The sequence below is a fragment of the Thermothielavioides terrestris genome, chromosome 1, assembly GCF_000226115.1.
Source record: "Thermothielavioides terrestris NRRL 8126 chromosome 1, complete sequence".
Classification (NCBI taxonomy): domain Eukaryota; kingdom Fungi; phylum Ascomycota; class Sordariomycetes; order Sordariales; family Chaetomiaceae; genus Thermothielavioides; species Thermothielavioides terrestris.
This window is the reverse complement of record NC_016457.1, coordinates 2,751,977-2,773,372: the sequence shown is the minus strand read 5'-3', so window position 1 is coordinate 2,773,372 and position 21,396 is coordinate 2,751,977. Positions and strand designations below refer to the sequence as shown.

Below are 21,396 nucleotides of genomic sequence, written 5' to 3'. Positions count from 1 at the left end.
TAGTATAAGTGTCCTCGAACAGCCGCCATCCGCAATCCTACTGATAGCATCACAGCTCTGCTATCCTGAGTCCACACAGAATTATAGAATTGTGTAGATGTTTACACGACAGATATTAAATATGCCCTCCACGTCGTCTTCCAGTTCAGAGAGAATCTCTCTCTACACGCCCCGGCGCCGCATACCAAGGGCAACTGCAACTCACGGAGCCAGGTACACTCGGTCACACTCCCTCTCCAGCAGACGCCATGTTTACCTTTCCTTCCGCCGGCTGTGTCGAGACCGGCAAGGCCGGCTACGCCTTCATCTTCGACTCCAAGTTAGGCGAGTCCTACATCTACCTCGAAATGCTGGGGGTGGGCTCACAGAGCACCGTCCAGCTGGTGGCCAACATCTTCACGCACGAAGTGGCAGTCCGAAAAGTGAGCAAGAGAAAGCTTCCCCTCAAGGACATGTACGATCTAACCAAGCTGCGCGAAGACCGCGAGGTCCGCATCCTCGACTACCTCGAGTCGGTGCGCCTCAACCCTGTCCACCCGCAGCCGGCACTCACCCCCCGCTGGACGACCTGCATCTCGCACGACGACTTCCCCGTGATGTCCGACGGGCCCAAGCCGAAGCTGGTCTGCACCCGGGTGACCTACCTCAAGCTGTGCAACAGCGGCACCCTCGTCGACTGGTCGCGTGACTGGACCATGGGGCGCGACCTCGGCGACTTCGACGAGAACGGCTGTTTCCAGCCAGCCCCGAAGCTCCGCCGGAAGGAAGCCCCCCGGTTCCCGGTCTGCATCCTCGCGCGCTGCATCGCCCAGGTCTGCGAGACCCTGCACGTCATGTACCAGGCCGGGCCCGAGGCGGTCTACCACTGCGACCTGCACACCGGCAACGTGTTCGTGCACTTGGACCGCACCGACGGCAGCGACGACGACGCCCTTCCGGACTTCTACATCGGCGACTTCGGCTGGTCGCGCACCGCCACCGAATCGCTGGCCGACAGCGTGGCGATGTACAAGATGGAGCAAGCGCGAGCCGCTGGCACCACCGTGTGGGATGATGACGATGACGATGAAAACCTGTCCTCGCCCGCGCCGGGCGTCGAGCCGCCCGGCCGGCGCCGGCGGTGGGACGTGACGCGGTTCGCGAGCTCGTTGGGGACCCTCATCAGCCTGGCCAAGGCGGAGAAACTGGACGGGGAGTCGGCGGAGCTGGAGATGAAGCTGAAGGAGAAGGGGCTGTCGCTGGCCGGGCTTGGCCGCCAGAGCGGAAAGGCGCCGGCGGGTGAGAAGCAGCAGAAGGAGGCGCGGGCGAAAGCGGTGGCGGGACTGGAGCAACTGATCGGGATGATCCAGTGCTTGGACGAACAGGACGCGCTTATGGCGGCCAAGAATGACCGCAGCCGGCCGCCGTGGCTGATGGAGCTGGTGCGAGAGGCCAAGGAGCTGGAGCAGGTGGCGCTGGCGGCCGAGAGGGACTCGGAGTACTTCAGGGCGTTTATGGCCTTGGTCAAGCACCGGGCTGCCGAGCTCAACTCGGCAGCTGAGAAGCCGTACGTCTTCACCGGAGGAGCCGGTTTGACCCACGAGTTGGCGAAGGCAAGCGCTGAGACTTATGGGAGGGTCAATATCCCGGGCCCATGGAGCTTGATTGAGTCGGTGTGAGAGCCGGTGTAACCTATTCATGATCTCCCTGTTCTCAACTTCTCTAGCAGCGATTGGCTAGCTGCACTTGGCATACTTGTTAGCCCTGGATTGGGGCAAAATTAGGGAATTTGAGTACCTAATTAGCGGCAGGGAGTATGTCTGACCTGCAGGATTGGTCCCTCCCATCCTCCCCAACTTGACTGATCCCATGGCATGAAGTGTGATTACCTGAGTTTACGTTAGCTGAATTAACTCTTTTTGTGCAGGTAGGCCTGGTACTACCTCACTTCTTGTTATTAAACGACAAAAATAATATTAAATGTATCCGGCTGCACATTCTCCTCCCGCCAACGATCAGTTTCGTGAAAGACCGGCAGCCGCGTCGGGTCCGGGCTTGATTCAAATCGATAGGTTCCGGTCCAAGGCCTGGGGTTGCCAACAGGAATTGTTCTAATCATGGTGTTGATTCAGTCTGGCCATCATATAGAAATGCCAAGTCTGGACGATTGTACTGCAGCTTCTGACCAGCATCGGTACCACGTTCAAGCTCGGGTTGAGGTTGAACTCGACCAGCCGCAAGAAAGAGGAAGCGTTTGCTCCGGGTATCAACTTAATCCGCTGAACTCGGCCCATGTCTCAGCGGCCGAGACGACCACTCGGGGGAAGTTTGCCCTTGCCAATGACCCGCATTCGGCCCGTATGACGCGCCCAAACACTTTCTTATGCTTGGGCTTCCACAAGCGTTCCAGATCGCACCCGGGCAGCTCGGCCAGCGGTGCGCGCTCCTCGATCTCCGCCAGCGTCCTCAACGCCTCAGAGCGCCACTCTTCGCGGATCCGCCGTAGCTTCCGCGGCCGGGCCTCATCGTCGAGCGCAGCGGTCAAGTATTCGGCGTGCTGGAGGTAGTTGTCATAGCCCGCCAAGGCGAAGTAGTCACTGCAGGGGCTCGGGTGGCAGACGTAGTTCCGCAGCTCAGCCAGGCCGTGCAGAATGCGGGTCAGCGACGGGACTGCTGTCCACCCGTTCGTCGCGTGGCGAAGCTCGCCGTAGCAGGACCCGATGAAGCTGGGTCCTGCTTCCCACTTTTTCTGCCAGATGGGAGGCCAGCCCTTGCGGCATGCGGTCCAGAGCGCGGCGAGGGCCAGGCGGTGGGCTCTGCGAAGACCTCGCAGCGCTTTCTCGTCGTTCTGGAATACGTTGGCCAGTTGTGGCTCGGCCTCGATCCAGTTGACGTAACCGCGCCCAAGATCCAGGTCTAAAGACTCATCGCTGTCTTCTTCCTCAGCCCAGCCACACTCCAGCGGAAAGGTCGTAAACCCGTCATCGCCACCTGACTCCCCGGTGGCTGTCGCCGGATCGTTCAGTCCTGTGTCCGCTGCATCCAACTGGCCCGCTTGCCACTTGTCGTCCGTACGAGATCGGATGCCCGTGTCGTCATGGGCCTCGTTCTCATCAGGCTCGGCCTCCGCGCTGCGCACCATGCGCTGCTCTCGGACCCTGTTTTCCCGGTGCGCTCTGGTGGCCTCCCTCCTGTTCCGGCTGGCCTCGGTGTCGCGCATGCACCGGGGCAGCTCTCCTCCGTTGACCGGGTCCGCGGCGAAAAGTCTCCCGTCGTTGTATGTCCAGCGCCTGCCGTTGATGGTGAAAGGAGCGGACACATTGCGGACCGCAAGGGATTGGTCGCTCTTTCGTCTCGCGGCCACTTCCCTGCGTTGAGACGAGATCGTGGGCTTCATGTATGATTTTTCGCGGCGGGGTGAGGCGATCGAGGAGGCGGACGCGGAGGGGTCTGGCGCGGAGGGGGCAGACGAAGACGACGGGACCGCGGTGAAGGCGGGCGAGACGGCGTTCAGCCGTCTTTTCGGGCAGGGAGACAGCTCGGCAGAGACGCGAAGCATCGCAAGTTCTCTCCTGAGCTGCCTGTTCTCTTTCTCCAGGGCCTCGCACTTGTCCTGGAGCTTGGCGAGGTCATAAGCGGCCGAATTCAGGTACTTCGGCATTTTGGACGATGGGTTGATTGCCGTTCTGGGAGTATATACGAAAGAAATAGTGTGGCAAGATACTAGGACGCCTTGTGGAAACACCAACTTGGTTTGGCAATGTAGGCAGATGGGGCAGGCAATGAGTGCGGAAGAGAGCAGGAGATGCCAGTGAATTTATTACATGCGCATTGTTATTCACTCACGCCGCTCAAGATATGTCGAAATGCAGGCGAAGCAGCCTGGTCTCATCTGAAAATAGAAAAATAGCATGTGAAGAACAGATCTGCTGACCATCAATGGCTACTCTGCGGGAATGCAGACACCTAGCCGATGCCACAATAGCTTGTGAATAACCCGGCTGTTCTCGCATGACTTGGCAGGCGGCCAGAGAATGCTTGAACAGCTTTGCCGTTATGGAAAATGCAGCAACCATAGCGGACAGGAAGACCCGAGAGAAGAGAATGTGTCTGTGGCTAGCAATGGAATATCCAGGCACTTTTGACTACAACCTTACCTGGTATTTATGTGGTGTTGTTTAATCAAATACACGTTCGAATTGTTTGGAAGATTGGAAGCAGAGTCACCTCACGCGAAAGGATTGACAATACCGTCATAGTCAAAGCGAAGGCCTTTACTCCCAAATTTTGCCAAACTCGTCAGCGTCTGCGGGCAAACTGTGATGAGTGCTCCATTGCTCGCGGGCTTGAAGCCCCAAACAAACAGCCAAAACCTGGCAACCACTGAACTTACTCCGCACACAAGCGCAGCGGGCTCCACCGTTCGGTTCAATGGTGGCAGAGTCTCACCCTAACCCTTCACTGCATTTGCTGTCCCGCTTTCGCCGCCGACATCTCTCAAGTCTCAACTGCCCCTCCGACAGCCGAGTCAGCAGCGAAACGACAGCGTGGACAGCAGAACGCGGAACGCGACCACCTCTGCGTAAACCAAGCCGTACAAATAGACCCATGGCAGAGAACAGCAACGCGCGGAGTCGAAAGGTCGACTCGCTCATCAGCCGGGACGCCGGGCGGAAGTACTGGGAGGGCGTCACGGCCGACGTCAACGGCATGCTCGGCGGCTTTCCGCAGGTCAGCAGGGTCGACCTGCGCGGCTCGCGCAACTTCCTCGCCAAGTTTGGAATCGGGTCCAAACCAGGCCAACGCATGGTTGCCAGCGCGCTCGAGGGCGGGGCTGGGTGAGTGAGCGCTGAACACTGACCACTGGTGCGGATGGCGAATAATTCAATGGCGGGGCACACCGAGTCTAACCCAGAAAAAATCATTTCTCCTGCTCCTAGCATTGGCCGCATCACCGAGGGCCTCCTCCTCGACGGCATCGCCCGGCAGGTCGATGTCATTGAGCCCATCGCCAAGTTCACGGCCGCGCTGCAGGGCAAGCCCGGGGTGAGGACCGTCTTCACCATGGGCCTGGAGGATTGGCAGCCCTCGCCGGACGTGCAGTACGACCTGATCTGGATCCAGTGGTGCGTCGCGCACCTGACCGACGAGCAGCTGGTCCGCTTCCTAGAGCGGTGCAAGTCGGCGCTGAACCCGGACGACGGCCTGATTGTTGTCAAGGAGAACAACAGCACGAGCGGCGCGGACGAGTTCGACGACCTCGACAGCAGCGTCACCAGGTACGCGGCGCTTTATTGTGTTCCGTCTCTCTTCTGCAAGGGGAAAAACTGACGGCACCCTGCAGGGAGGACCGCACTTTCCGTCGTATCTTCGCCGAGGCAGGCTTGCGCCTCATTCAGGCCGAACTGGCAAAAGGCTTCAACACGGGCACCACGAAGCTGCTGCCCGTCAGGATGTACGCACTGAAGCCAGCACAATGAGACGACCGACCCTCTCCGTCTGAGGCAGAGCAATCGTAACATCAGCCGCCGCGCGTTTTGTTGTCCCGGCACTCCAGATTTCATTCCCATGATCATGACCCATCATCACGCAGCACGCGAACCCTCCTCTCCAGCCTTCCCTTTCCCCTTGCTCTCCCCTTCCGCGTCCTCCTCCCCCCCCTCCTCCCCCTCCTCCAAACTCACCCCGGCAACAGCCCCATCGAGCCCGTTCTCGCCCTCCAGCCCGCCGCTCCGCGCCAGGAAGTAGTCGACGACGTCGGCCTTGTCGCCGAAGCTCGCCAGGTCGAGCGGCACGTAGTTCTTGTCGTTGGCCAGCGCCACGGACGCGCCGCCGCGCTCGACCAGCAGCCGCACGACGGCCAGGTGGCCGCCCAGCGCCGCCCAGTGCAGGCCCGTGTTGCCGTACTCGTTGGCCGCGTCCACGAAGGCCTGCCGCTCGCCGTCCGGGCGCGAGGCGAAGTGCGAGAGGAGGAAGGAGACCGTTTCTGGTTGGTTGGGGTGGGAGTGGGTGGAAGAGGTTAGTTAGAGTATGATGTCGGGTTTGGTTGGGTTGGGAGGTTCGCGTGAAGTGAATGAGAAGGATTGAAAAGTTGTGGGTTGGGGTCTTGTGGAAGTGAGATAGGATCAATCCCTAATGAAAACCAACACACAATATGACTCACCAACGTGACCATTGCCCGTCGCCATGTGCAGACATGTCGACTTTCCCTCGTCCCGCGCGCTGGCGAGGATTTCCGCCGGCGACACCTTTTCCCGCTCAGCTAGTGACGAGAGCAGGCCTGTGAGCTCATCCGTGTCACCTGTGCGGGCCGCATACAGGAGGTCGTCGATCTCGTCTTCGCTTAGTTGCGGTGCCATTTTATCACTCTGGAAGCAATGTTACTTTTTCGATGTCAAAAAGTGAAATGAGCTTTGGGTATCAGTGAAACGGACCGACCCGCTAATCGACTGAGAGCATGCCTGGGCCTGATTGAGTTTGACATCACGGCCCGCCAAAATTTTTGGAGTGTTGATAGTGGCCCAAACAGTGCGGGATACGCATATATAGAATCGCCCGCACTGTAATCCCCTGAATGCGACACAGAGTGTGTCTGGAGGGACTGTGGCCTGAGTCATTAGGATTAGAACTTCTTACCTAGATATCCGGGAGATCGCATCCTGTCTTTCTAGGTGGCAAAAGGCCGAATGCGCACTACACCTGGGGCAGAATCTCATCTCGTCGGCAGAACATTAGATCCGTGTCCCAAGCAAAAGACAAAGCACTTGTTTATGTACTTGGTTTCTTTGTTCGTGACTTGAGATCCATCCAACTGGTCAATGATCCTTTGTCTCCCTTGGGAAATTATGTTGAATTAGAATTGCAAGCAAACTAGGTGAACTATAGCAAGAGCAACTAGGCGCCAGCAAACATGGGGACAACTAGATCTGTACTGTCAGTTTTATGTCCAGCCAGCCAGTAATATCCCCGTAATTGTCCACCATCTGCATCTCGGCTTTGATGTTGAGCATCAACATGCGCTGCAGTTCCCGCATCTGATTTGCTTCATCACCATTCATGCTTCCTGCGGCCGAAATCTCTCTCATCACTTCAACCGCCTTCTTCCTGTCACGCTGGCTAAGCGGGGAAATAGATTCAGCCGGTGTGTTTGCCTTGGTGACCCTCGCCCTCTTCGTAGGTCTCTCATTTTGTGAACCCTGGATGGAAGTTTCTTGGCCGGGCAGACTCTGGCTGCCTTCCTGGCTCTCGTTGTCGCCCGAAGTTACGTCCAACAGGATGTCGTCGCTGAGGATACCGAGCCATCGGAGCTGTGGTGTTGCGACATTCTCTTCATGCCCAAGGCGTTTGCTGCCATACCTGTAGGTCCGCATAATTGCCACCCCGTCTGGGTCGAAGTCAACCAGAACAGATATGCCCAGATCAGGCCGAATGGAATGGAGAGCGCACAGAAAACGCCGGGTGGTTAGATCTGGAAACCCCTTGGCCTATGGCTCACATGAATCAGTCAGCAATCACCAGCCAGAATCGATCATGGCTGCTTACGGTCAAGAGAATCCCGTGTCCTGCTTTCGAGGTCTTGTAGTATTGGGAAGCGGCCAATGTCCGAAATGTGGCCTGTATCAGGGTGAGTCGCCGGCCGAGAAGCTGTTTGGTTGCATTTGAGCAGCGTCATACCTCTTTCTCAATTACCAGCAGCCACCGCGCGGCGCGGAAGTTGATCTGACGGATCGAAGCGACGGATGGCAACAGCACCCCCTGAGACAATCAGTTACCGGGACACACGTCTGTGAGCAGGCCGGTTCCATACTGTGTCAGTGGAAGTATCGCAGCTGTGAATTGAGCCGTCACAGAGAATCAAATCAATCGGACCCGAAACGAGACCTTTGGCAGCAGCGACCTGCGACAATCAGCCAAGGCATGGAAGGGCTGGTTTCACGAGAAACTCACAATGTTCAGATCCTCGCGGCCGACTCCAAGTGTGAAGGCGAGGTTGTCCACCATGTTGTCAACGGCGCTCTGTGACCTGAACAACTCAGGGTTCTGGTAATAGATGTTTCTGAACAAGTCAGACAGATTGCGGGGCAATTCGAATCGCAATTGGGGACGACCATGGTCTCTGGTCTTACCTTTTCGTTATGACGTGTCCAGAGAGCAGCGCTGCATGGGAGAGTTCAATGATGCGAAATAGAGCTTCTGGATTGGATCAGCCAGATGAGCATAATTGCTACGCATCCCTTGCTGGTGACCGTACCGAACTTCCAGGTTTCCTGGATTGTACGACCAGGGAACCTCACACCATCAGTCGAGCGGCCATCTCTGTCAGCGGACACTAGGCCTGCGTCACTTGTGTTTTGAGGAGACCGAACGCTTCGGTAGGGGATAACGAGTTCGTCGCCACTGTGAACTGCATCCACGATCGCCTCAAGCAAAGCTTCAATCTGAGACAGCGCGCCCGCGCCTCGATGAGACGCTGCGGGAAATTGTACTACATCACCGGAGTTGAAGGCGGTTTCGTGCGGCTGTCTCGAATCCTGCCGAGGAGAAACGCTCGACCTCCCGGGAGGGGAAAACATACTTCTATATGCGGAAACTCTTAAACTGAGTTTGCTCAAAAGATATACCCGGTACCAGGGCGCCAAAGGGAGAAGGAGTGCTGTAACCTAGATTAAAGAGGACACCTAGGCAAACAAGAGAAAACTGGTGCTGCGCCAGGTCGAGGTCATGCCAGGGCGGAAGCAAGGCAGCAACTTGCATGGCTTCATGAAGACGCGCTCGTTCCTTCCCTCTTGGGATGCCATATGTGGGCAGTGCAACGGCCCAACGGGCGAGCTCCGTCTTGGATGGGCCCCATCGGCTGGTTTCCGAGTTAGACCAGCAGGGGAGCTGCAGGTGGAGCCTCTGGATTGGCTGCATGAGACAGGGGAACACGGGTCCTTCCGATCAATCGGTGATCCAATCGCTTGGTTCCGCAATTCCCACTGTACAATAAAGCTGGGGACCCAGCACAGCACCGAGGAGAGAAAGGGCGCGAAAGTTGCAGCGACACGCATCTTGAAATCCGACCAACGCAGCGAAGCAGCGGAGAGGGTCCAAGATGGCCCGGAGAAAAGCCAGCGCTGTGGCACAAGAAGACACCAAACCGCTCCTGGAAAAGGGCTCGACCAGGAAGCGGCTCAGCAATGCCGACGATGAGGACCACGCCACCAAGCGCGTGAGGGGCGGGATCGAGGAGAGGACTGACTACGCCCGGTGGCGCATGCGAGATGACCACGGCCGGCACACGTGGTGCTACCTCGAAGATGACGATGCGCTCAAGCAATGGCCCCAAACCTACGCGGACAAGTACTATCTGGGTCTGCCGCTGGTGCGTGTCTGCCGCTCCGTGCGAATGCACAATTGTATCCTGCCGCGGTCGTCGCTGACTCCGTTGGCCACAGGATCTCCCTGAACTCCCGAAGGCCAAGAGCCCTCTCGACGCGGTGCGCAACGGTCTCGAGTTCTTCGAAAAGCTCCAACTGCCCAGCGGCCACTGGGGTTGTGAATACGGCGGCCCCATGTTCCTGCTCCCTTGCGTCGTCCTCGCGTGGTATGCGACCAAGACCCCGATCCCCTGGTACTACGCCACCGAAATAAAGAACTACCTGTTCGCCCGCGCGCATCCCGAAGATGGCGGCTGGGGCCTGCACATCGAGGGAGAGACCTCCGTGTTTGGCACAACGCTCAACTACACCGTGTTGCGGCTGGTTGGGGTCGACGCCGACCACCCCAAGATGGTCAAAGCCCGCGCTACCCTGCACAAGATGGGCGGCGCGACCCATTCCCCCCACTGGGCAAAGTGGTGGCTCGCCGTCTTGGGCGTGGCCGACTGGGATATCGTCAATCCTGTGCCGCCTGAGCTGTGGCTTCTGCCAGACGTCGTTCCTTTTGCGCCCTGGAGGTGGTGGATCCACATTCGGCAGGTCTTCTTGCCCATGAGCTATTTGTGGTCCAGGCGATGGCGGGCCGAAGAGACCGAAACCATCCGCTCCCTCCGCAAGGAGCTGTTCGTCGAGGATTGGGACAAGATTGACTGGGCCGGGAACCGCAACACCATCAACCCTAGGGACAACTACCACCCCAAGTCCTGGCTCCTCAATTTGATCAATTGGTTTCTTGCCAATATCTGGAAGCCGTATTTCAGAGTGAAGCCCCTCTCCGACAAGGCGGAAGCCTGGGCTATGAAGCTGATTGAGATGGAGAACGAGAACACGGACTGCTTGGACCTAGCCACCGTATCCGGGCCCATGAACCTCGTCTGTCTGTACGCTCATGGTGGCCCGGACACCTATGCCGTGCGCAGGCACAAGGAGAGGGCGAACGAATTCCTCTGGGTAAATAAGGAAGGCCTCCTCGCCAACGGCACCAACGGAGTGCAGTGCTGGGACACGGCATTTGCGATCCAGACAGTCATGGACGCAGGGCTCACCGAGGATCCGCGCTGGCGACCCATGCTGCTCAAAGCGCTCGAGTTCCTCGACGACCAGCAGATCCGTGAGAATGTCAAGGACCAGGACAAGTGCTACCGACAACAACGCAAGGGAGCTTGGGCCTTCAGCAACAAAGACCAGGGTTATGCCGTGAGCGACTGCATATCCGAAGCCTTGAAATCCGTCATCATCCTGCAGAAAACGCCCGGCTTCCCCACCCTCATTGACGACCAGCGCATCTTCGACGCCATCGACACCCTCCTGACCTATCAAAACCCCAACGGCAGCTGCTCGTCCTACGAGCCACCCCGGGCCGGCCCATGGATGGAGATGCTCAACGCGGCCGAGGTATTCGGTAGAATCATGGTGGAGTACGAGTACCCGGAGTGCACGACCGCCGTGGTCACCGCCCTCTCGCTCTTCCACAAGCACTGGCCGGATTACCGGCCCAAGGAGATCGAGCGCTTCATCAACCGAGCCGTAGCCTGGATCAAGACCAACCAGCTGCCGCACGGCGGGTGGTACGGCAGCTGGGGCATCTGCTTCACCTACGCGACCATGTTCGCGCTCGAGAGCCTGGCCAGCATTGGAGAGACGTACGAGAACAGCACGCACGCCCGGCGGGGGTGCGACTTCCTCATCTCCAAGCAGCGGGAAGACGGCGGATGGTCGGAGCATTACAAGGTAAGCTCCCTTCCCTTCCTTCCGCCCAACCCCTCCCGCCTTTCCTTCCCAACCAACACTAGCGCCTAACCATCACCACCGATATCATAATACCTTCACTAACCCTCCCCTCCCTCCGCAACCCAGGCCTGCGAGACAGGCGAATACGTCGAGCACCCGACCGGGTCGCAGGTGGTCATGACCTCGTGGGCGCTGATCGGCCTGATGAAGGCCAACTACCCGGACCGGGCGCGGCTGCGGAAGGGCATCAAGCTGCTGATGGAGCGGCAGCAGCCCAACGGCGAGTGGCTGCAGGAGGCGATCGAGGGCGTCTTCAACAAGAGCTGCATGATCTCGTACCCCAACTACAAGTTCACCTTCACGATGAAGGCGCTCGGCATGTTCGCGCGCAAGTACCCCGACGACACGGTCCTCTGAGCTTGTGATTAGTGCTTTTTTTATCCTTTCCTTCTCTCAAGGACGGAAAGCGATTCAGTTCTGTGCGTGCGGAGGGAAAAAAAAAAAAAAAAAAAAAAAAAAAGGCGGTTTCTTTGTAACGCGGTAAATTCTTTAAGGGGGAAAAGCACTGGGTAATGTGTAATAACAAGACAGAGATGTCACGGCTCACGAGATGAAGCAAGGGGAAAGGATACGATGAAAGATATCGTTTCGATTCGTCCCCCGCATCCATTGTTCCCCGCTGTTGATAGTAAAAAAAAGGGGGGTGGAAGCAAACCACACAACAACGGAACGCGACTGCCATGGTAATGGCGGCAACTGTCCCTCCTAATCTAAGGACATCGATATCACATGAAAGTCGGTTACACCGCCAAGGTGTTGGAGTCCGTCAACTCTGACGAATGAGTCAATTACGCCGGAAAATGAGGGAACCACTCCTCCTATGTTGTTTAGACGGAGACAGCAGCGCTGGCTTCCTTATTCTCCTCGCTGAGACTCCTGAGTTGCTCGGCAAAGTCCCGGTTGACCCACTCCCAGTAGCTCGTCCAGGCCGGGCTCGATCCAGCGCCGGCGCCACCACCAGTGTTCAGCGCCGATTTGTTGAGCTTATCTCCCAAGAGCAGCGTGAGGCGCAGGACCGCCTTGTTGGCCTCTTCCTGCTTCTCGATTTCCTGCTTCACTGCATTGTCCTTAAGTTTGTGAGACAGTGTCTTTCTAAAGCCCTCGGCGATCGAGTCGAGCCGGCGGATCGTCTCGTCGGGAGCGAGGAGGACCAGCTTCGAGACCATGAGGTTGCAAAGCGATCGGATGTCGTTATCGTCTGAGAGACCGGCGACGATGCGATCGTACAGGTCGATGATGCTCATACGGGAGAAGGCTGACTCAATGAGAGCATACAGAGTCTCGTAGGCCGCCTAATCATAGCTCGTCAGAAGCAGCGTAAACAACAGCCAGGAACGCCGCCGAGCCTACCTTTCGCACTTCCAAGCCGTCGTCGATGATGTGCTTGAACGGACCCATCTGGACCTCGCGGATGAGCTCCGGCTTGACGACGGTCTCGTCCATAACAAACGGCATGAGCTGGTTGAGTTGGGCCAGGATCAGCTCAGGCTTGTTGTGGGCCGCCGAGGTCAAAGTGGACATAGAGTGGCGGCGGATCTCGAGCTCGGGATCGCTCAACGCAGTCTTCAACATATCGACGAGGGAATTCCTAAGCAATGCATCGAATGCCTCGTTGTCATCTGGGAGCGTGTACCGGAGGGCCTGAACGGCGATGGCCCTCAGCCCTGGCGACTGGTTTCGGAACAGAGACTGGAGATCAGTTAGCATCGTGGGCCAAAACAAGCGCGGGGGCGAAATATAAGGCGCACCTCGAGCTTGGGCATGTATGTGGTCGGATCAATGATGACCATGCGCCCAATGCATTCGGCGCACACAGCCTTGTTATCCTCGGCGCTGCTGGCAGCAAGAATCTGCTCCCAAAGACGCGTAGAGAACTGGCTGATGTCGGCAGAGGAGAGCGCAGCTTGCTGAAGAATCTCCTTGACGGATTGCAGAAGCAGGTACTGGATGCCGCCTTTCTGGGTCATCGACTGGAGGATGACAGGCAAATAAACCGAAACATTGCCCGCCCCGGCCCGGCCGAGAGCCACGGCCGCCGAGAGCGACACCTTGTCGTATTCGTTGGTGAACTGCTCCAAGAACAGCGTCGGCGCAATGGGGAATTTGTCGCCCAGCCGAAGTCCAGCTTCGCCAATGACGGCCAGCGCGAGACTGCTTCTCGCCTGGTCCCCGGAACTGGCGCCGATCTCCCGGATGAAGTCATCGAGCGTGACTCCAGCCGAGCCACCGCTTGCAACGAGAAGCGTTCCTATGACCTTGCCGACCACAGCGGGATCGCCCGCAACACCAACATTCTTGAGGAAGGCGCCCATCAAGGGCTTGCCTTGACCCGCCTGGCCCGCTTGCGTGACAAGGACGATTAGGGAATCAAGGACGGACCCAGTAACAGTTGTCTGGAGAAGCTTGCAAAGCGACTCAACAAGGTCCGGAATCACAACAACATCGGGCATCTCCTGGGTAAGCCTGGCGAGCACCAGGAGCCCCGGCCCAAGGAGTTGAACATCGTTGTTCGTGATGACAGGGATCAGGGCCGCGACGATGTTCTGTGTCGTCGTCTTATCCAGGCTTCCTTTGGTAGCGGGGGACAGGATGAGGTGTTTCAGCGCCATGATGCTCGACCCTCTCAGGGCGCGGTTCGACTTGCGCAACTGGGCTGCCAATTCGACTGCAACTTGGCGGGTCCACTGTGGCTCAAATGTGACGGTATCCGCCGACATGGCAGCCGCGGTGTCGACCGCCCGCACCGCGGCCAGCCTGGTTGTCTCATTCTTGAGCCTCTCAAGAAGACACACGAGAGACGCCGAGCGCTTGTCATCAGGGAGAAGGCCCGATCCCTCCGGGCCGGTTGTGCGAGCCAAAAGCGTACCAAGAGCACGGATGGCCTTCTGTCGAACTTCGGCATCGGCATCATTGGCGGTTGCTCGGTCAATGACAACCTCATAGAGCTTCCGGAGCTCGCCCTTAAACTTCTGAGCGGCCATACGGGACCGTGGGGGAGTGATGGCCTTGATCAACTCCTCGGCCGTCTGAATGGCTTCCGCGGAAATCTTATAGAACCGATCATGGGCCACCGCGACGATTCCAGAGACAATTTGCGTGAGATATGGGTGCAGTACGGCGGAAGAGTGGTTCTGTGAGATGTCGCTGGTCAAACGAAGGGCTGCCAGTCTCAAGGTGGTTGCCGTTGCGCTCCCACCCGCAGATGAAAGAGACGCCGAAGCAGAAGCAGCAGAAGAGGGCTTGATGGCCTCCAGGATGGGCAAGATGATCTGGTCGAAATACGACTCGAGTCCACCCCTCTGTGCGCATACAATGTCGTCCAGCAGAGTAATGCAGGCCTGTTTGGTGGGTATAAGTTTCCCTTTGAGCAGCCCTGTCAGCGGTTTGATGATCGCTGGGGTCAGTGCGGCCAGTTCGGCACGCGGGCCCGTCGCCGGCACTTTCTCTGTGGCCGGCGAGGTGAGACCGGTCCCAGAAAGAACTGACGAGAGGCCAGTTGCGCTACTCTGGCGCCGCCGCTTTCGAGTTGGGGCCTGCTGGCTCAACTGCTCCCCATCGCGAGAGAAGTCAGGCAAGACGCCCTCTCCCGTCTTCCGCACGAGCAGGGCCATTGCCGATAACACTTCGAGGCGCACGTTTTCCTCGCGCTCATTGAACCTCTTGACAAGAGCAGGAGCCACGGTGCCGTACAGAACGCCATTTTCGAGCAGATCGCCGCTGCTCCTGGTTGAGATGATGGTGTGCAGCCCTTTTGCAGCGCTGCGTCGCACCTTCCAGCTGGCATCATCGTCGTCATCGAAACCGCCAACGGCCTCGAACTCGTCATCCTCTTCGAGCTCATCGTTCTCGTCTTCTTCGTTGTCTTCCATCTCCTCGTCCTCGTCGACGGCATAGTTGGGGTCGAATTTCAGATACCGGATGCAAGCTTCGATGGCTTGGTCGGTGAACGCGCGCATCTGAGTTGGGCACGATGAGAGGAATGCCTCCAAGGCGACGAGCGCAGCCTCCCGGACTTCGTTGAACTCCAGAGTAGCTCCTTCACCCTCGCTGATATCCTCAAGCTGCGCCTGGAGCTCCTCCTCGCTCAGCACCCCGAGAACAAGAGGGGCGACATTCGCCAGATGAAGGCCGAATCGGTAAGGAATAGACCGAGCCATGGAGCCCAGCACGGTAATGTAAAGCCGGCGGGTGGCGTCTTTTAATTGGGGCTGTCTAAGCACCCCGGTGACACGCTTGATGAAGGCGTCCAGGAGTGCGTCGGAAAGGTAATGGGCGAGCATGGAGATGGCAACAACAGCCCTCTTCTTGACAACCGAATTGCCCTTGTCCTTCTCTAGAATGGTGACGACAGCATTGTGTAGAGCCTCGATCTCGAACGACTGGAGCATGGGACCAAAGCACCGAACCACATCGATTAGCACGTCGACCGAGTCGGAATTGGGGTCCTCGGGGTCCAGCAGCCCCGGGACGCCCTTGGCGGCCGAGGTTGCCCGTCCAAGGAATCGAGGGATGAGCACCCTGCTGATGCTGGCGTACGCCTCGTTGACATCTTTGGTCGGTGTGACGCCGGGCACCGGACGAGGTAGCGCATCCACGACGGCGCGGATCGCCATGGACGGGATCGAATCGTCGAGCGAATTCTTGAGCTTCAAGCTGCAGAGCTTCTCCATCATCGGCGCAATTAATTGCGGGGTAATCTTCTTCACTAGCGGTCCGAGGCTGCGGCAGAGCAGTTTTAGACCTGGCCAGTCTCTCCGCAGGGGTCAGGAAGGGTCGACTCTTACCACTTGATCGCCTGATTCTGGACCTCTCCATTCTGATCGTCCAGGGCACGCACGACATGGTCGACAGTACGCGCCGCCGTATTGTAGTCATGGAGCAAAAATTCTGGCTTCGCCACGGTAAAGACCTTAAGGAGATCGTCAAGGGCCATAAACCGGAAGTCGGGGTCCGAGTCGGTGATCTTGGTCAGCAGCTGCATGACCGTCTGGGGAGTCGGGTTCTGCGGGATTGTGGTCGCCATGGTGGCTGCCGAGAGGAGAAGCGGGAGCCTCCAGAGCGAGGATTCGTCTGCAGAAGAGAGACGTAGGCCGTAATGTCTATTTCACAGAGCGGCCCAGTCGGAGAGATGCCTGCGCGGCAGGTCAGAATCCGAACCGTCGAGATGGGATACTGCGGGGTAATAAGGGCGAGGTGGCGTAGAATTTCAGGCTAACCTGTGGCACGGCTGGGGATGGTTTGTGTGCAATAGTTGATCTTGTGAATGAAGCCCGGCCACGGTTTCCGGGAGAAAGCCGCCGTTGATGTTTGGGCGGTTCATCGGTGCACCTTCCCCACGCAGCGGATCAGGCAGCTCCAGGCAAATGTTGGTGGGGCATCCGCGGGGTTGAAGCACGAGCCCACCGACCCACAACAAACTGCTCACAACGACGGCACGGAGGAGCTCCCTGATCCATGCCACCTCCCATGAGCTGTGCTGTGCTAGGCTACCCTACCACTGCAATATACTGTGTAAGACGCCCAGCCCTGGAGGTACGTCTTTCCACAGCAGCACAAGTTGCAGGATGACGCCACCTAATTTCTGTCACTGCACCTCCTCGTAGCCTGGAATACCTTGGTGTCCTTGGCTTACAGTGTATGCAGCCAGAACCGGAGCTGTGGCAGGTGGCTCCGGAGCTTAAACAGTTCATTACGGAGTATTCCGTACAGTCTAGGGTCTGTGAAATACCTCCAGCCGGTCTGAATGGTTGAGGAGAACAGACGAAAGGAAATGGGTAGGTAGGTAACTACGTCACTGCCGAGCGAAGCCCGGAAACCAGTGGAACGCGGGCTTCTCGTATGCTTGCTTGCGGGAAGTGGTGCCTTCTCCGCATCCATGATTGGTCTGTTCCCGCATCCTCCGCATCGTGCCGGCAATAGGAGAACGAGTGTTCTCCAACCCCATTCGAACTCTCGCCAGCGATTATTAGTCGTCTGCAACCGCAAGCCATGATCGCGAGCAGAGTGTCTACGCTGCGTTTCACGCTTCAGGCAGCCTTCCGCCGGCCTGTCCCGCCGCAGCTGGCCCGCCCCGTCGGTCGGAGAGGCTACGCCTCGCTCCAGGAGCGTGTTGGGCAGTCCAGTGACAGGCCATGGTAAGCTCGTGACGACCGCGCCGGGCAGCAGCACTCGTCTCCGTCTTTGCATGTTTCTTCCACCAATTGCCAATTGCCGTGGCCGAAACTGACAGCTTCGATCCCGCCCCGAGTCAGGCAGATTGCCGCGCTGGCTGTCTCAGTAACGGGGCTCCTCCTCTTGCGCAGGACTGGCTCGCCCAAGGCACACAGCGTCAGTGGCCATGGTAGTAGCTCTGGCGAGGCCCATGTGACGCATTCGGAACCAGCTAGGAAGGAAGCCAAGGTCGAAGCAGAGGCCGAATCACCCCCGGAGCCCGAGAATGAGGCAGCTGAGCAGACGGCCGAGGCAGCCGAGTCGGAGGGTGTCACTGACGGCGATTCTGAGGGCGCGCCTACCCCATCCAGCTCTGGTTCGGAGCAAGGCGAGTCCAAGGAGATGGACACCTCTCAGGAGAGCGTAAGTTGACGAGCATCACCTGCCTGCGAGGCTGTGGTTGGCGAGACTGACCGGGACTGTAGCAAGCTCAGAAGCTCACGGACAAACAATCCTCTCAGCCGGCCGGTCCTACTCAGAAGTAGAGGGGCCAGAGAATCTGCGAGTGGGATTCGCCGTTGTACTAGCCATTGATCAAGCGCAGACGCTGTAACCTATTGTATGCCGCCAGCTGAGATCCAGAGCCAATGCAACCTTTCTTTGACTTGTCGTATTTTCGCGCTCCAATGCGTTGCTCGCGGTGCCTGCATCGTGTTATCCATTCCTCAACTTGATTCCAACTCACCAGAGGATGTGTTCGGGTCCGAGTGGATACGACCCTTGAGGACATGGGCGGCGAAGTTCACCGCGCGCCGTGCCTGTGGGTAAGTGACTCCTGAAAAATGACCCAGCACCTTATCTATACGGAGTCAATTTGGGGAACCTTGAATTTTCTTCTCATCATGTGCATACACGATGAGTCTGTATCGCAGGAGGAACTCCGGCCTGGCGGGCACTGAGCTTTCCTGAGTGAGTTACCCCGCCCCCGCGTTCCACTTGTTAGGCTGTCGTGGGTCTCAAAGTTTGCCCGTAGCTAACCTCCACACCAGAACATCATCCACGGCCGAGATCTTCCGATCGCCATTACAAGAACACCACTCTTCTGGTCAATTTTCAGTTGACCTCGTTTTCCGAGCTGCCCGAGGCCAGCGCGTTCGCCCTCTCGCAATCCGCATACCCAAACAGCCCATACAAACGGAACATCATCAACCCTCAACATGACCAACCCTGAAACGCCCCCGATCAAAGTCGGCACGCGGCGCTCCGCCCTCGCCCTGCGCCAAACCGAGCTGGTGATCGCCGCGCTCCAGAAAGCCCACCCGCACCTGACCTTCGAGGTGCGCGCGATGGCCACCATGGGGGACCGCGACAAGACGACGCCGCTGCCGGCGCTGGGCAAGGGCCTGTGGACGACCGAGCTGGAGGCCAAGCTGATGGCGCGCGAGGTCGACGTGATCGTGCACTCGCTCAAGGACATGCCGACGGCGCTGCCGGCGGGCTGCGCGCTGGGGTGCGTGCCGGCGCGCGAGGACCCGCGCGACGTGGTCGTGTTCAGCCGGCGGCACGAGCGCGACGCGCGCTACCGGCGGCTCGGCGACCTGCCCGCCGGCGCCGTCGTCGGCACGAGCAGCGTGCGGCGCGCCGCCCAGCTCCGCAGGCGGTACCCCGGCCTGGTGTTCCGCGACGTGCGGGGGAATATCGACACGCGGCTGCGGAAGTGCGACGAGGAGGGCTTCGACGCCATCATTCTCGCCGCGGCGGGGCTGTTGAGGCTAAACTATGGCGACAGGATCGCGCATTACCTGGACGCGGACACCGAAGGTGGCGGGCTGCTGCACGCGGTCGGCCAGGGCGCGCTGGGGCTGGAGGTGCGGGAGGACGACCAGAGGATGAAAGAGGTGTTGAAGGCGATTGAGGATCCGCCGACCATGATGGCGTGCCTTGCGGAGCGGAGTGTCATGCGCACGCTGGAGGGAGGGTGCAGTGTGCCGATTGGTGTCCAGACGTCGTGGGTCGAGGAAGAGGAGGGCGGCCAGAAGAAGAAGAAGCTGAGGCTACGGGCAACGGTGGTTAGCCTGGATGGCAAGGAAGCCGTTGACGGCGACAGGACGCAAGAGGTCACCAGCCTGGAAGAGGCGGAGGCCATGGGCAAGCAATTGGCACAGGAGCTGGCCGGGATGGGCGGCCAGAAAATCCTCGACGACATCAACAAGGGGCGCGTATCAGGGGCGGCGCTCAAGGTCAGCGACGCCTGAGGGGAAATAGGAAATTGGCGGATATCTCATTGGGATTAGCCCTGCAGCGCGGGCTTCCCGTTGTACAACACAATTACTTTTAGAGCTCTCCAACTGCGAGTTATCAACTAGACATTTGCTCTGGAGGGAGCTGTTGAGATCTTCCCCTGTCTAGGCAGACCATGCGCGTACGTTTCGGTTTGCATCGCCAGTTTCTGCTTGCGTCGTCTGCCTGATGAACGCCTGTCGAGACTCGAACTGCGTGAACCCAACACCCGGTTGCCCCAATGGCCCGTTATGGTACAAATCCCAGGCCCATGTGTCTATCAGGTTGAACTGTCCGAGAGAGTAAAGGAAGAAGTGACGATGAACCCGCAAACCTCCTTGTCCAACCTCCACTGACCACCCACACCCGCCGATTGGTTTAATGCGCGCCTTCCGCCGCGGTGAACTCCTCGTATTCGGCAGAGTCCATCAGCTTCTCGAGGTCCTTCAAGCCTTGCTCGGTAACCTGCACCTTGGCGATCCACCCGCCGCCGTGCGAGTCGTCCTCGGGGACCTGGTTGATGGTGCCGGGCTTCTCCTCCAGCGCGAGGTTGACTTGGGTGATCTTGCACGAGATCGGGGCGTTGATGTCGGCCGCGCTCTTGACCGACTCGACGGCGCCGATGGCGTCGCCGGCCTGCGCCTCCCTGCCCTCTTCCGGCAGCTCGACGTAGACAATGTCGCCCAGCGACTTGGCGGCATACTCGCTGATGCCCAGAACACCCGTCTTTTTATCCGCCGAGAGGTCAATCCACTCGTGCTCCTTGGTGTATTTCCTTATCGCGTCTATATCACGGTGCGGAGCCAGCGGGTTAGCAGGGCGGGATCAACAGCTTGGGTGGCCCGGCGTTTTCTCACTTGTGGCGGTCACGGAGAAGGGCCGGACACCGATTGTGCGGGAAGCGGAGACGACGGCAAAACGAGCGGAGGGCCGGGCGACCCTTAGGCACCGCGCAATTGAAGCCATTGCGAATGATGTGGGCAGGCTGCTGCGAGACTGAATAGCTGCGACTACTCCTGACGCCGGTCGGTCGGTTGGTCGGTTGGTCGGTCGGTCGCTCTGTCGGCTGGCTGCGCAAAAGATAACTTACTCCGTACACTAAATCGAATGACGCCGATTGAACCGCGAATCGGATGGGCCCGCTGAATCGGACAGCCGGCAATCGCCGGCAGGCCAGTCAGAGCGCCAGCAGGGGACCCGAGCTGCCGAGCTGACATAATGTGCGCCCCGTGCTTGGAGTCGGACCTGGACCCACGGCGTGGAATGCACTACGGGCAACCCCGCGATCACGACAACAAACGGGAGATTTGAAGGTGATGCCTTGGAAAGCCAGGCGGACAACAATAGGCTGTTCCTATCAGGCCGGGCGCTGCTGCATCCCGCCCATCTTATTATCTCTGTGTTTAGTGGCTGTCTGTTTGCACGAATGCACTGCATGGCCGGGCACTTGGAAGCCTGAGATTCCATGGTGTTCCTGGGGACCTCGCCTGGACTGAGCTACAAGTCTGCATCGTTTCTCTTGCTTTAATCGGGAACGTTGATCTTCGGCTCGCGTCGCATTCTTTGCATCAAAAGCGCGTCCGTTGGCGTGCTGCAGGTGGCCACTTTAACGTTAACTCCGTGGCTGCTCTCAATCACAGCTAGTCCCCTGCCCAGCCCTGTTGTGTCGTGGGCGCCCCGCCCAACCTGGGAAGCAACGCAGCGCAGCGGGTGGGTAGGTACCTGTGGGTTCACCCTGTCATCCACTGTGCAGCTGAGCTCTTCGACTGGGTTCCTT

General features: G+C 58.6%; 9 protein-coding genes across 9 annotated transcripts; 4 read left to right on the top strand and 5 right to left on the bottom strand.

Moving 5' to 3' along the window:
• Nucleotides 1–248: 248 nt before the first annotated feature.
• Nucleotides 249–1,658, top strand: THITE_2036996 (uncharacterized protein; the record flags this gene model as incomplete). Its single annotated transcript, XM_003649217.1, has 3 exons — nucleotides 249–1,043; nucleotides 1,101–1,195; nucleotides 1,262–1,658. 3 exons carry the CDS (start codon nucleotides 249–251, stop codon nucleotides 1,656–1,658), a joined length of 1,287 nt encoding a protein of 428 aa, XP_003649265.1.
• A 587-nt stretch (nucleotides 1,659–2,245) lies between these two features.
• Nucleotides 2,246–3,640, bottom strand: THITE_112666 (uncharacterized protein; the record flags this gene model as incomplete). Its single annotated transcript, XM_003649216.1, has 1 exon — nucleotides 2,246–3,640. The coding sequence occupies one exon, from the start codon at nucleotides 3,638–3,640 to the stop codon at nucleotides 2,246–2,248; it is 1,395 nt and encodes a 464-aa protein (XP_003649264.1).
• A 1,638-nt stretch (nucleotides 3,641–5,278) lies between these two features.
• Nucleotides 5,279–6,483, bottom strand: THITE_2107749 (uncharacterized protein). The gene is made up of 3 exons (XM_003649215.1): nucleotides 6,143–6,483; nucleotides 5,470–5,965; nucleotides 5,279–5,417 (listed from the first exon to the last, which is right to left on the bottom strand). Exons 1-2 carry the CDS (start codon nucleotides 6,336–6,338, stop codon nucleotides 5,565–5,567), a joined length of 597 nt encoding a protein of 198 aa, XP_003649263.1. The 5' UTR covers nucleotides 6,339–6,483; the 3' UTR covers nucleotides 5,279–5,417; nucleotides 5,470–5,564.
• A 416-nt stretch (nucleotides 6,484–6,899) lies between these two features.
• On the bottom strand, nucleotides 6,900–9,029 carry THITE_2141149 (uncharacterized protein; the record flags this gene model as incomplete). Its single annotated transcript, XM_003649214.1, has 7 exons — nucleotides 6,900–7,463; nucleotides 7,654–7,734; nucleotides 7,787–7,876; nucleotides 7,927–8,035; nucleotides 8,106–8,172; nucleotides 8,231–8,510; nucleotides 8,964–9,029. 7 exons carry the CDS (start codon nucleotides 9,027–9,029, stop codon nucleotides 6,900–6,902), a joined length of 1,257 nt encoding a protein of 418 aa, XP_003649262.1.
• A 44-nt stretch (nucleotides 9,030–9,073) lies between these two features.
• THITE_129749 (lanosterol synthase) lies at nucleotides 9,074–11,622 on the top strand (the record flags this gene model as incomplete). Its single annotated transcript, XM_003649213.1, has 3 exons — nucleotides 9,074–9,343; nucleotides 9,417–11,129; nucleotides 11,256–11,622. 3 exons carry the CDS (start codon nucleotides 9,074–9,076, stop codon nucleotides 11,544–11,546), a joined length of 2,274 nt encoding a protein of 757 aa, XP_003649261.1. The 3' UTR covers nucleotides 11,547–11,622.
• THITE_2107740 (uncharacterized protein) lies at nucleotides 11,253–16,402 on the bottom strand. The gene is made up of 4 exons (XM_003649212.1): nucleotides 15,974–16,402; nucleotides 12,938–15,908; nucleotides 12,540–12,878; nucleotides 11,253–12,481 (listed from the first exon to the last, which is right to left on the bottom strand). Exons 1-4 carry the CDS (start codon nucleotides 16,210–16,212, stop codon nucleotides 12,017–12,019), a joined length of 4,014 nt encoding a protein of 1,337 aa, XP_003649260.1. The 5' UTR covers nucleotides 16,213–16,402; the 3' UTR covers nucleotides 11,253–12,016.
• A 446-nt stretch (nucleotides 16,403–16,848) lies between these two features.
• Nucleotides 16,849–18,053, top strand: THITE_2107736 (uncharacterized protein). Its single transcript, XM_003649211.1, has 3 exons — nucleotides 16,849–17,323; nucleotides 17,441–17,762; nucleotides 17,825–18,053. The coding sequence occupies exons 1-3, from the start codon at nucleotides 17,178–17,180 to the stop codon at nucleotides 17,882–17,884; spliced, it is 528 nt and encodes a 175-aa protein (XP_003649259.1). The 5' UTR covers nucleotides 16,849–17,177; the 3' UTR covers nucleotides 17,885–18,053.
• Nucleotides 18,054–18,186: 133 nt separating this feature from the next.
• On the top strand, nucleotides 18,187–19,795 carry THITE_2107735 (uncharacterized protein). The gene has a single exon (XM_003649210.1). The coding sequence runs from the start codon at nucleotides 18,557–18,559 to the stop codon at nucleotides 19,592–19,594; it is 1,038 nt and encodes a 345-aa protein (XP_003649258.1). The 5' UTR covers nucleotides 18,187–18,556; the 3' UTR covers nucleotides 19,595–19,795.
• On the bottom strand, nucleotides 19,796–20,738 carry THITE_2107732 (uncharacterized protein). The gene is made up of 2 exons (XM_003649209.1): nucleotides 20,477–20,738; nucleotides 19,796–20,404 (listed from the first exon to the last, which is right to left on the bottom strand). The coding sequence occupies exons 1-2, from the start codon at nucleotides 20,583–20,585 to the stop codon at nucleotides 19,998–20,000; spliced, it is 516 nt and encodes a 171-aa protein (XP_003649257.1). The 5' UTR covers nucleotides 20,586–20,738; the 3' UTR covers nucleotides 19,796–19,997.
• Between the last annotated feature and the right edge of the window lie 658 nt (nucleotides 20,739–21,396).